This window comes from Octopus bimaculoides, chromosome 29, assembly GCF_046866305.1.
Source record: "Octopus bimaculoides isolate indiv1 chromosome 29, ASM4686630v1, whole genome shotgun sequence".
Lineage (NCBI taxonomy): Eukaryota > Metazoa > Mollusca > Cephalopoda > Octopoda > Octopodidae > Octopus > Octopus bimaculoides.
This window is the reverse complement of record NC_142956.1, coordinates 16,678,359-16,693,637: the sequence shown is the minus strand read 5'-3', so window position 1 is coordinate 16,693,637 and position 15,279 is coordinate 16,678,359. Positions and strand designations below refer to the sequence as shown.

Sequence of the window (15,279 nt, the reverse complement as noted above, 5' to 3'; positions counted from 1 at the left end):
TACAATTATATATATAATTATATATATGTATGTATATATAATGTATATATACATACATATATATATATATATATAATGTATGTATATATAGATGTATATATATACATACATATATATATATATATATAATGTATGTATATATAGATGTATATATATACATATATATATATATATATATAATGTATGTATATATAGATGTATATATATACATATATATATATATATAATGTATGTATATATAGATGTATATATATACATACATATATATATATATATATATAATGTATGTATATATAGATGTATATACACACTCACATACACACATTTATGTACTTACACATATGCCTATCTACACAAAATGAAAACATTCCATTCGGTGAAACTGAACAAAGTCCCACTCATAGCTTCATTTAGCTGAGCAGCAAATGAGGGTAAAGGGAAACTGTGGGTTAGTCTGCAAAGGTTTGTGGGTTCAAATCTTGACATAGTCTCTCTCTCTCTGTCTTTTGTTATTCTGTTCTTTATTTCCCTCCCTCCCTGTTGCTCCTCCTCTTCCTCCTCCTCGCCACACAATCTGTGTTTGACCTTTGACCAGTAGAACAACAGTCGTAGTTGGGGTGGTGGTGTTCTTGGTGGTGGTGGTGGTGGTGGTACATGCAGTACCATGCAGTGTCGTGCAGGAGTAAATAGGGATTGCTGCAGTCCTGGAGCACGGAACCATGTCTCTCCCACCTCCACCACATTGGCTGTCAATCCCAAATTTTCCTTATAATTTAAGTAAATAGAAAAAAAAATACCAAGAAAATATATACTATCCCACCCTCTCACCCTTAGCTACTGCTATTACTACTACTACTACTATTACAACCACCACTACCATCAGTGTATTGTAATGTTGTCGTTGTTGGCTCTTGTGGCAAATAAATCTTTATTATTATTATTGTTGTTTCTTTATTTATTTTATGTGCAGGTGCCATGTAAAAAGCATCCAGTACACTCTGTGAAGTGGTTGGTGTTAGGAAGGGCAATCCAGCTGTAGAAACCATGCCAAAGCAGACGGGTCCTGGACGGCTCTTCAACTGGCCATCTCCTATCAAACCGTCCAACATAATCACACGTGTACTAGTGCTGCTCTGTAAAATGGTTGATGTTAATAAGGCTATCCAGCGGTAGAAACCATGCCAGAATGGACAGTTGGGTCCAGGACAACTCTCTGACTGGCCAGTTCCTGTCAAGCCATCCAACTCATGCCAGCATGGAAGACGGTTTCCTTTCCTGATGCCAACCACTTTTAACTTGCAAGTGGTTGGACACTCCACAGGCATGTGTGCCCATTGCATAGATCTCAAGCCGGTGTGGCATAAGACACCAACTGCACTCTAGCAGGGAGATAAATCCTTGCTATCTCTGGTGCCATGACCACCAGATCACGTTATTTCAACCTTCATTGGTGTCATCAGTGGTGGATGCTCCACTTCTAGAGATAGCAGCGATTCATCTCCCCACCAGTGATATATAGAATAACAATGCTAGAACAGGTGCTGGTGTTGCGATTAGCCAGTGAGATTGTTAAAAAAATTTATATTAGTAACATCATCATCATCATTGTTTAACGTCCACTTTCCATGCTAGCATGGGTTGGACGATTTGACTGAGGACTGGTGAAACCGGATGGCTATACCAGGCTCCAATCTGATTTGGCAGAGTTTCTACAGCTGGATGCCCTTCCTAACGCCAACCACTCAGAGAGTGTAGTGGGTGCTTTTACGTGCCACCAGCACGAAGGCCAGTCAGGCGGTACTGGCAATGGCCACGCTCATATATATATATATGTGTGTGTGTGTGTGTATATATATATATATATATATGTGTGTGTGTGTATATATATATATGTGTGTGTGTATATATATATATACATATATATATATATATATATATATATATGCACACACAGACATACACACATATATATATATAAATACATACATACGTATATGTCGCTATGTTTGACTGCTAAATCTAAATCTACAGATTTTATTCATTCTCTGTTTTTCTCTCTTATTCCTTTCTGTTGAAGAGCGCAGGCTCGATACACACACACACACACACACACACACACACACACACAAACACATAAAGAGCCTCTTCATTCGTGAATGACTATGGGATTGCAACTAGAAGGTTACCCTCCCAGGCACAAGTCCAGCAAGGTTGGTTTTGGAAGACCAGTAGTCACCCATGCATACCAGCGTCCCCTCTCTCTCTCTCTCTCCATGCTACCGACGTTATCTAAGGCAAAGGGGCCAATACAGCTTGGCATCAATGATGTCGCAACTCATTTCTACAGCTGAGTGAATTGGAGCAATGTGAAATAAAGTGTCTTGCTCAAGAACACAACACACAGCCCAGTTAAGGAATCGAACTCACTACCTCGTGATTGTGAGCCCACACTCTAACCACTGAGCCAACAACCACTAATACAATCTACTATACCATACATTGGATAATGTAGTCCTAGATACACTATGTTTGAAGAAAAGGTGGGATGGTCATTGCTGGGATGTATTTGATCATAGCTGTGCTGGATCAGGGCTGATCCAGGGTTAAACAACAACGACTAAACACGGCAGTAATATTTCAAAAATGTTTTATTTGAAGACTTCCTTTCCTTCTTTTTTCTTTTTCTTCTTTCTTCTCTTGTCCACTCTTCTGTGGTGGTCAGCCAGGCTGCCATTCTAGTTGTCATGGAGTTTGGCAAAATTTGGGAGAAGACCCAGAGACAATGGCAATTCAGCTGGTGCTGGCTGCAAAAGGAAGGAAAAAATAGAAAGTGAGTGAGGGGGGTGAGGTGGGAATTAGAAATATTATTGGATCTTTTTTAAAACGGGGGCCACATTTTTCATTAACGAAACACTTTGAAACTTGGAACACTGGTAGAATGTGTCATATAAAACATCTTTTTCTCTTAGTCTTCTTAAAAAAAAAAAAGAAATCCATAAGTTATTCCATGTTAAAGTTGTCGTATTTCTGTAATTTCAACCAATCACTGACGTCCATTCAGCCGATATACATTAAGTGCCGACTACATAAACAAACGATTCTGAAACAATTAACCCTAACCCTAAGGTTAGAGTTAAAGCAAATTTAAAATGAAAAAAGCAAATAAAACGAAGGTATGGAGATTAAATACGCTTTACACCGCTTAATCAGCCAAAGGAGTAAATGTAAACAACTGAATACTTGTCAGAGATTGGTTGAAATTATCGAAATAAGACAATTTTTTACATGAAATAAATTCGAATACAAAAATATTTTACTGTTCTATAACACAAAATAGATTAGTATACAAAGTTTGAAAGTCTTTCCGTACCAAAAACACTACGTAAAACATTAATGAAAAATGTGGCCCCCGTTTTAAAATAGATCCATGTTATTTCTTGTTACATGGACATAGGCGTGGCTGTGTGGTAAGAAGTTTGCTTCCCAACCACATTGTTCTGGGTTCAGCCCCACTGCCAGCACCTTGGGCAAGTGTCTTCTACTAAAGCTTCAGGTTGATCAAAGCCATGTTAGTGGATCTGGAAGATGGAAACTAAAAGAAGCCTGTCTTGTATGTGTGTGTGTGTGTGTTGCACCACCACTTGGTAAATAGTTTTGGTGTGTCTATGTCCCCATAACTTAGTGGTTCGGCAAATAGACTGATAAAATAAGTACCTGGTTTTAGAAAAGATGTGCGTAACTGGTACTTAATTTATCGACCCCGAACGGATGAAAGGCAAAGTCGACCTCAGCAGAATTTGAACTCAGAACGTAAAGACAGACGAAATACCACTAAGCATTTCGCCCGGCGTGCTAACGTTTCTGCCAGCTCGCCGCCTTGATGATAATAATAATAATAAATGCCTTGATGCAGTACCAGGCATTGGCTCTCATGGCTTCTGATCTTAATTGATTGGAAGTGTTATCATGTACAGCAAATATTCTGCTCAATACCACAGGTTTGCTTGTCAGTTGTTTGACCATAACCAGTTGAGCATGTCCCTTGGTGGCTGACAATATGTCAGCCCGGATGCAGTACCAGGCATTGGCTCTCATGGCTTCTGATCTTAATTGATTGGAAGTGTTATCATGTACAGCAAATATTCTGCTCAATACCACAGGTTTGCTTGTCAGTTGTTTGACCATAACCAGTTGAGCATGTCCCTTGGTGGCTGACAATATGTCAGCCCGGATGCAGTACCAGGCATTGGCTCTCATGGCTTCTGATCTTAATTGATTGGAAGTGTTATCATGTACAGCAAATATTCTGCTCAATACCACAGGTTTGCTTGTCAGTTGTTTGACCATAACCAGTTGAGCATGTCCCTTGGTGGCTGACAATATGTCAGCCCGGATGCAGTACCAGGCATTGGCTCTCATGGCTTCTGATCTTAATTGATTGGAAGTGTTATCATGTACAGCAAATATTCTGCTCAATACCACAGGTTTGCTTGTCAGTTGTTTGACCATAACCAGTTGAGCATGTCCCTTGGTGGCTGACAATATGTCAGCCCGGATGCAGTACCAGGCATTGGCTCTCATGGCTTCTGATCTTAATTGATTGGAAGTGTTATCATGTACAGCAAATATTCTGCTCAATACCACAGGTTTGCTTGTCAGTTGTTTGACCATAACCAGTTGAGCATGTCCCTTGGTGGCTGACAATATGTCAGCCCGGATGCAGTACCAGGCATTGGCTCTCATGGCTTCTGATCTTAATTGATTGGAAGTGTTATCATGTACAGCAAATATTCTGCTCAATACCACAGGTTTGCTTGTCAGTTGTTTGACCATAACCAGTTGAGCATGTCCCTTGGTGGCTGACAATATGTCAGCCCGGATGCAGTACCAGGCAGTGGCTCTCATGGCTTCTGATCTTAATTGATTGGAAGTGTTATCATGTACATTGTTTTGTCTTGGTATAAAAGATGGGCTACAGCAAATATTCTGCTCAATACCACAGATTTGCTTGTCAGTTGTTTGACCTTAACCAGTTGAGCATGTCCTTTGGTGGGTGATGATATGTGCATCTCTGATCACAAGCAGAAGTAGTGGGGGAGCATCATAGCCATGTGTAAATAGGAATTCTTCGGGGTTTGAAACGTGGGTGCTTTCTTCATCATCCTTAAACAACCCTCATTCAAGGACCTTTTGAGTGGGATAGGCTGCTTGACCACAAAAAAATTCTAACTGGGCCCCACCTGCAAGTTCATGCACTGTTTATCTTGATATGAGATCACCATGTCACACACATATGGTTGTGATGCATGTGCCTGGTGTACCCTTATCAGACGGGTAGTCACGATGGGTATGTTGAGTTTTGTATATTTCTACCCTAGTGTCACTTTGATGGCATGCGCTACTCTCTTGCTCAATAATGATAACATTAGAGCTTCTATGTAGCTACTTGACTTGCCAACTGAAACAGCTAAATCGTCTCATTTGATGAACTTCTTGCAATCATTAAACACGGTTGTCAGATCTACAACTGCTGCTACCCGACACGGTTAGCACCACCACCATCATTTACATCTCTCCTTGTCATAATTACCCCTCCTCCCCCCACCAGCAGAAGTGTGTCATGCCATGTCCAATAAATGGTAAAAATGTCCTTACAGATATTGGTGCCTTTTTGCATAAGTCTGGGAGATCAAAGACAGAGGGATCATCGATAGTAAACTTGAGGTTTTTCACTTGGGTGATGGTGCCATTTCCAGCTGGGGGAAAAAAAAAAAAGAAGTACAGAAAATGATTAGAAATTTGTGTGTGTATATATAATATAATTATGTGTGTCTGCAAATATCTCTGCCTGCAAACATTTAGTGAAGCTCTATATAGTGCTGATAGCTTACCAGCTGCTATTTCTAGCAATGATTGTACTTCACGTACATCAACTTCTTCGTATGCATGTCAGGCTTCTTTGTTGTTTCATAATTCAATACAATCAATCTTGCCATATTATGCAATAATACATGCACACAGTGGTTAATTTCTATGTGTCATTCAGATTAACTCATGTTGAATAGGATTCTTCAGAATTGGATATAAAATAAGAACCATGCTCAACATGTGTTTTTAGGGTTAACTTGAACTTGGAAGCGAGAGACTGAGAGCCTGTCATGTGTTTACACACACACACATACACACACACTACACACACGTGCATGTGTGGGTGGGTGTGTATTAGTGACAGACAGTATTAATACTGATAGGTAATATTTATCCCCACTTAAATGTGGTTGCGCTGTTAAAACAGCCTATACTGCAGTAGATATGAGAGAAGCTCTCATATTATAGGAGAACAAAGCAACTGTGGAGTAGATAACACAGTGTAGTAATCATATGGAGAATAACTTTGACTCCAGTCTTATCTTCCACAGTGAGTACCTTTCGCATTGAAAGTTATTTATTAGAGTGGTTCTTGTTGAACTGATATGGAGGTAGAAAAGCAGAAAAATACAAGGAAGGTTAAAGCATATATTCACATGCAATACAAAATACAGATTATGGAACGAAGAAAAATAAGAAAATGATCAAAGATCCATGAACTTACTGGATTTATCTGAGACAGACGTATCTCTAAAATAGAAGACATCCTGGACGGGGTAGCAGTGATGTGCAGTGACAGTTAGATGTCGAATTCCATGTTTGACCGCATGGGTGTAGGTCATTACTTCAACATCTTCATGGGGTCCTCCGATGTATATCTCCCTCTCTAGGTGGGCATTGCCTTTCAAAAGAATACACAGAGAATTTTATCAGTCAACAGTATGGCTGCCAATCCTATGCATAAAGCATCTATGTAACACAGTTATATATATATACATATATATATATATATATCATCATCATCGTTTAATGTCTGCTTTCCATGCTAGCATGGGTTGGACGATTTGATTGAGGACTGGTGAAACCAGATGGCTACACCAGGCTCCAATCTGATCTGGCAGAGTTTCTACGGCTGGATGCCCTTCCTAATGCCAACCACTCAGAGAGTGTAGTGGGTGCTTTTACGTGTCACCCGCACAAAGGCCAGTCAGGTGGTACTGGCAACGGCCACGCTCAAAATGGTGCATTTCATGTGCCACCCGCACAAGAGCCAGTCCAGGGGCACTGGCAACGATCTCACTCAAAAATCCTAAAAGAAGCAAATGCATGTATATATGTGTGTATGTGTATATATATATATATATATATATATATAAGTATATATGGATAATAACAACAAATGGAGCAAAACGCATGTCGATGAAAGTTCCTTTAATTCCTTTACTTGTTTCAGTCATTTGACTGTGGCCATGCTGGAGCACTGCCTTTTAGCTGAAGAAATCGACCTCTGGAATTAAAGGAACTTTCATCGACATGTGTTTTGCTCCATTTGTTGTTATTATCCATATATTCTCAAAATGTATCAAGTTAACTCGGTATATCAACCTGTAAATTGGCTGGGATATCTTGTTTTTTGGTGTAATTTTGCTACCCCTCGTAACTATTAACGTATTCAAATTATCAAAAGTTTTAATAACTGAGATAATATTAATATACATAAAATAATATATAAGTATATATGTATACACACACTCAAATAACCACCTGTTGACCTTCTACCTACACTGTCTATAGCGTCCACTTACCAGTCCTGCTACTATTTTCTTCCGCTACGTCATACACACACAAACACACTAACAGATAAACCACCAAACCATGCACACACACACACACACACACACACATACATACGCACACACGTTCTGTTATCTCACACACACTCGCAGACTTCCGCACACGCACAGATATTCATCTCCCTTTTTCACTCTCCTGTCTTAGAAAGAACTTTTCCCCCACCACCTCCTCTTCCGGTCTTTTCATAATGTAACCTCGTGGGCATCGGTACCATTTTCCTCTTTCTCCGTTCTTCCATTCTCCGAACTTTCCATCTTTCCGACGAAGGGCTACGCCCGAAACGTCATACACTCTCTCTTTCCTTTCCTGAGCGTCCAATAATACTATCCATATCACGTCCTCACTTTGTTGTTTTTTTGTTTTTTTGTTATTGTTTTTTTGAACTATATATATATATACATACACACACACACAAACATACACATATACACTCCTATAGAGTATTCTTGTACATACTACTCTTCTGTATATATGACTATCTATATCTGTCTGATACCGAATCCACTCTTACCCACCCTTACTGAATTTCCCAGAATGTAAACAATGAGCATAAATATGAAAGAAAATGGACAAACAAGAAATATTATAAACCCTGCTTTGGTCACTCACTTGGTATGCAATGAGGTAGTTCAGTGGCCTGAAGCCATGAAACGTCCAATTTTCTCTTTGTGCAGGTTCCGCTAGTCATTAGGTAGATGTCTCCCTGCAAGTAAAAGGTTGATATGTTGTAGAATTTTATTTAGTAAGGTTCTGTCACACATCACATGTTGTCAGCCACCAGCATCGACACCGCCATCACCATTATTATTATCACCTCCATTGCTATCACACACACACACACACACACACACACACATTCACACACATATATATATCATCATCATCATTTAATGTCTATTTTCCAAACGGGCATGGGTTGGACAGTTTGACCACAGCTGGCAAACCAGAGGGTTGCACCAGGTTCCATGTCTGTTTTGGTTTGGCTTCTACGACTGGATGCCCTTCATCACGCTAACCACTTTACAGAGTGTGTTGGATGCTTTTAACATAGCACAGTCTCAATTTCTTCATTATCAACGACTGTAACTCTGTCAGAAGGTCAAAATTTTTGGTTCTAAACCTAGTAATTCATTTACAAACACTACTTTCAGCAATGACACCATCTTCATAAACATCACATATCTTCTTTGCTGTTTGTGCAGCGTTTTTACTTTTCCAGAAACAAAAGATCATTAGATAACAAAAATGTATTTCATTTTCAATTTTATCATAGGACAACGATTATGATGCTGATGATGATGAGTAAAAACCTTCCCACTCACCGATTTCACATCGATGTGGACGCTGGTCAAGGAGTAGGTGTCAGGGAACTCGTCCATGGTGAGGTTGTAAAATGCGGAGTGGATGCCAAGAGAGTAGTTGTAGTAGAGTTCAGCCTCACCCTGAAATAAACAATTAAAAACATCATCATTAGACAATAGCTTTGCATCAGGGACATTCATTAGCTGTAGGGTAACACGCACTAACACAATACGTCACTTACATATTTACGAGGGGGTACTGAAAAGTTCTTGATTTTAAGGGTGTCGTGAAAGGCCTGGTTGGAGGCCCAACCTTCTGAGTTCTTTTATAGAGCTTAGGAAATCCAAAGGACTGCTGCAATGAGTGTGTGAATCTGAGAGTGGAATATGTTGAATAAAATCATAATTGACTGATCCTCCTGTATTTTCTTTTACCCCAGCCCCACCTCATACATACATGCATACATATATATACATACATACATATGCAAGGGGCTCCAGAAAGTTCCTGGCTTTAAAGGTATCACAAAAGGCCTGGTTGGAGGCCCAACTGTCCAAGTTCTTTTACAGAGTTTAGATAAACTGAAGGACTGCTGCAATGTGGTGACTATCTTGGATAAAATCATAATTAACGGATCCTCCTGTATTTTCTTTGACCTAAAAACTTTTCAGCACCCCTTCTTTCTTTCTTCTTTTTTCTCTCTTCTCCCACTATTCTATCTTTTTACTCTGTCGTTTTCTCCTTTCCTTTCTCTTATTCTTTTACCTCTTCTTCTCCCACTATTCTAAGTGCTCTTGATAGGGAAATGTCTAAAACATTAAAGGTATTTAGACATTTAATAAGAGCATTTATATACTATATTATAAAATAAAAGCAAGAAAATTACATCAAGATATACATTCATGTATAAATATATAAAGTATGATTATTTAAAGAAGTTTATAAGTTTAAAATATCTTACGATCATTTCATGAATGTATTACCCGTAGAAATGGAATCTAAAATCATTATTAGGTAATACATCCACTGGTCAGAGAGAAAGAGGGTGAATTTCCGTGTGGTCATTCAAATGCTATTTAATAATATATGAAAAAGATGTTGTTTAAAAAGTTATTGGCATAGATGTGCGTTGGTATAATCATGTGTTAAAAATTTTGAAGAAATTATATATATCCATGACAAGTGGATGTATTACTTAATAATGATTATTAATTTTAGATTCCATTTCTAAGGCTAATACATTCATGAAACGATCATAAGATATTTTAAACTATTAAACTTTTTAAATAATCATACTTTATATATTTATACATCTATCTATTAATACAATATTATTTTGGATGTATATCTTCTGTGATGATTTTTTGACGTAATTTTCCTATCTCATTTCATAATATAATATAACATATATACATATATATATATATATACATACATATATATATATATATATATATATATATATATATATATATATATACACATGTATAATTATATATATCGTTTTTGGATTTGGTTTGCAAGATTCTTTATGTGAGTTCATGTGTTGAAGCATATTCTGTTGCATCTGGGGAGAATCTTTCTCTTTTGGTGCCTTATAATTTTACACACTTGCTGGTCAAATTTCCACTTATCTCTTTTTTATTTTTCTAAAATTGAAAAGGTTGCAAGATGCAACGAAAATTTTAGAAAAGTAAAAATGAAATAAATGGGAATTTTACCGGTGAGTGTATTAAATGATAAGGCACCAAAAGAGAATGACTCTCCCCAGACACAACAGTATATATCTATATATATATATATATTCAATATCAATATATTATAAATTAACTACCAACAAAAATAATTGGTAAGCTAACTCAAAAAACTCATCACCAAAATAGCAGAAAAAAACGACAGTGAAGGTATGTAGACTCTTCAAGAATCGATCCTTTTGGTTATATTAATAATAATAAAGGAGTTACGACACAAAAACGTATATATTCAAATGAAAATATTTATCGTCTTCAATTAGACCGGAGCCTGGTGTTGCCATCCGGTTTCGCCAGTCCTCAGTCAAATCGTCCAACCCATGCTAGCATGGAAAGCGGACGTTAAACGATGATGATGATGATGATGAATATATATTTCAGTATAAAGAATTCATTAAGAGACTTAATAAATCAAAATTCCTTTACACATCTTCAGGAATAAATATAACACCAGAAAACTACATTTGGTTTAAAAATACAAATATATATATATATATATATATATATATATATATATATATATATATATATATATCATCATAAATATAAGGGATTAGCAATTGAGTTGCTTCTCCAACATACTGAAAATTCAGAAACAGCAGTCAAAGAACTACTAATTCTAAACTACAAATTTTTCTCTAAAACGGATGGCGATATTTATGGCACACATAGAACAAAAAACCGGAGGGAAAAGCACAAACAAAACAAGCCTTTAGTTAATTGGGTACGAATCGTTTCATGGTTAAGCGAATGAAAACTTCACTATTCCAATCTTCAGCCCAAATATTCTGATAAATTTGAAAGTGTCTCTAAAAAAAAAATTCACGGTAATCCCCGGCCACGCGACACCAAAAATCAACGATAAGAAAGGCACTTACGAATTCATCGGCCAGCGAGTTCAGGCACCCCACCCCAAAGAAATCCATTCCATGTGCACCACAAATAGTCCCGTATGAAAAAAGTTCCGTGTGGAGGGATTACGGTTTAACTATCTAACTTAGAGATATCAAATATATAATATACAAGAAATGAGGGCAGGGAATCGTCAATTAATAATAGAATTAACAATTAACAATTTTGCCAAGTAGCTCAGTATGAAATAAACCTATTATTAATTGACGATTCCCTGCCCTCATTTCTTGTATATTATATATATATATATATATAAATGTTAGATAAAATGAGACAACAAACCCAAGGGTGTCCTATTTATTCCATACAGGCATGGTTTTGTTCTCATTTCATTTAACATATACATGCTCAAACAAGATCCGCATTAAACTCCTCACTCATATTATTATTGAACCAAGGGTCTAACTACAGTCCTCCTGTAGCACTTACATAGCCTTACCTGCTATCTTAGAGCTTCTGGATACCAGTACCTCTCATATATATATATATATATATATATATATATATATATATATATATATGAGAGGTACATATATATATATGTGTGTGTGTGTGTATATATATATATATATATATATATGTATGTGTGTATATGTTTGTGTGTCTGTGTTTGTCCCCCCAACATCGCTTGACAACCAATGCTGGTGTGTTTACATCCCTGTAACTTAGCAGTTCGGCAAAACAGACCGATAGAATAAGTACTAGGCTTACAAAGAATAAGTCCTGGGGTCAATTTGCTCGACTAAAGGCGGTGCTCCAGCATGACCACAGTCAAATGACAAACAAGTAAAAGAGTATGTATATATATATATATATATATATATTTAGATACATGCCTGTATATATCTAGATGAATATATATATGTATATACATGTACATCTACATATATATACATACACATAAATTCATACATACATATATATACATAAATAAATACATACACACATATAAATAGATATATATACATATATACATTTATTTATATAGATGTATATATCTCGCATATATATGTGAGATATATATATATATATATATATATATGTTTATATGCTTATAGAATGTGTGTACATTCACATACATACACACGTATGTATGTATATCTATTAAATATTAAATGTTAATTATATACATTCACATATATACATACCAGAAAAAAATGGCCATCTTGAAAAATCCTCAAATATCCACCGGCACTATATAGAGGGGGTACACAGCACCCATTCACACCAGCCACATAAGCAACCAACAATAGCAATCCAAGACGGTACATATTCAGTGTTTAGATCTGGAAAACAAATGAGCTGTTAATCTTGTTTATATTATATATATATATATATAGTCGCATATGTATATATGCATATATAGAGAGGGAAAGAGAGAGGAGAAGAGATAGATGTGGGCGGTTGATTTGTGTGTGTGTGTATATATGTGTATGTACGTGTGTGTATGCATATGTATATATACACAGAGAGAGAAAGATGATAGGAAGGAGCGTGTGTGTGGGGTGGGTGGTAGGAAGTGCATGTGTGGTGTGTGGTAGTAGGAAGGTGTGTGTGTACAGGACCATGTGTTTTATATATATATATATCGTCATCATCGTCGTCGTTGTCGTTTAACGTCCGCTTTCCATGCTAGCATGGGTTGGACGATTTGACTGAGAACTGGTGAAACCGGATGGCTGCACCAGGCTCCAATCTGATTTGGCAGAGTTTCTACAGCTGGATGCCCTTCCTAACGCCAACCACTCCGAGAGTGTAGTGGGTGCTTTTACGTGTCACCCGCACGAAGGCCAGTCAGGCGGTACTGGCATCGGCCACGCTCATCTTGCTGTATATATGTGTATATGTGTATATATATATTTATATATTTAATCCTTTATATTGAACACTCAATATTTCATCTATTCAATAAGACATATTCCATATATTCAATATGACATTCAATACTTTATTTCATGGTGCCATCCATTTTTATTTTATTTTATATTATATATTGTATATTATATTATATATTGTATATTCCATATTCTATACCCCACATTGGTTCTGCAGGAATATAAATAAAACATAAAAAACGGACAGAGTTGGAACTCTTTTAAACAAAATAATATATTCCTCTATACACAATCATACAAAAAAACCCCCTTTTTTTGTATTTATTTTTACTCGCATATATATATATATATATATATATATATATATATATATACATACACACATACAAACATACATATATACATACATACATATATATACATGCACACACACACAAACAGATATGTATTCTTTTATTCTTTTACTTGTTTCAGTGATTTGACTGCGGCCATGCTGGAGCACTGCCTTTAGTTGAAGCAATAAACCTCAGGACTTATTCTTTGTAAGCCTAGTACTTATTCTATTGGTCTCTTTTGCTGAACTGCTAAGTTTTGGGAACATAAACACACCAACATCAGTTGTCAAGCGATTGTGGGGAGACAAACAGAGACATGCACACACACACATATGACTGGCTTCTTTCAGTTTCCATCTACCAAATCCACTCACAAGGCTTTGGCCAACCTGAGGCTATAGTAGAAGACACTTGCCCAAGGTGCCATACAGTGGGACTGAACCCAGAACTATGTGGTTGGAAAGCAAGCTTCTTACTACACAGTCACACCTGTGCCAATATGTAGATATAGCAATACATATACACATATATATGTAAATGTTTATATATATAGACACAGTTGTGGCTGTGTGGTAAGAAGCTTGCGTCTCAACCACATGGTTCTGGGTTCAGTCCCACTGTGTGGCACCTTGGGCAAGTGTTTTCTACTATAGCCTCAGGCTAACCAAGGCCTGTAAGTGGATTTTCTAGAAGGAAACTGAAAGAAGCCTGTTGCATATCTATCTGTCTATATATATATATATGTATATTTGTGTGTCTGTCCCCCCCCCCACTATCACTTAACAATCGATGTGGAAGTGTTTATGTCCCCTTAACTTAGCAGTTCGGCAAAAGATAGAATAAGTACTAGGCTTACAAAGAATAAGTCCTGGGGTCAATTTGTTTGACTAAAGGCAGTGCTCCAGCATGGCTGCAGCCAAATAGCTGAGTCAAGTAAAAAAAAAAAAAATAGAAATAAAAGAAATATAGTTACACACACACACACACACACACACACGTGTGTGTGTGAATCTATAAACACATGTATGGAAGCAAGCAAGAACTGAATCGCACACACACACACACACACACACACACACACACACACACACACACACACACACACACACATGCACATGTGTATGCATATAAAAGGATATATCTATACTCATCAGACTCTCTATCTATAGATCTTTGTATTTATCTATTTATCAGCGTGTGTGTGTGTGAGAATATGTGTCTGCATGGTATCTATATACACACACACTCACACACATACACATACATCAGTCCAGCCAACCATTCATCTGTCCCTACATACATATGCATATATTTACATACATACATACATATATATATATATATGTGTGTGTGTATGTATATATATCATCATCATCATCATGTTTGTTTAACGTCCGTTTTCCATGCTGGCATGGGTTGGAT

The 15,279-nt window shown here is 36.9% G+C and overlaps 1 protein-coding gene across 1 annotated transcript; it reads right to left on the bottom strand.

The window, feature by feature from the left end:
- Positions 1-2,630: 2,630 nt before the first annotated feature.
- On the bottom strand, positions 2,631-13,021 carry LOC106879679 (uncharacterized). Its single transcript, XM_014929354.3, has 6 exons — positions 12,836-13,021; positions 9,045-9,164; positions 8,332-8,425; positions 6,593-6,769; positions 5,656-5,756; positions 2,631-2,804 (listed from the first exon to the last, which is right to left on the bottom strand). Exons 1-6 carry the CDS (start codon positions 12,956-12,958, stop codon positions 2,736-2,738), a joined length of 684 nt encoding a protein of 227 aa, XP_014784840.1. The 5' UTR covers positions 12,959-13,021; the 3' UTR covers positions 2,631-2,735.
- Positions 13,022-15,279: the final 2,258 nt, after the last annotated feature.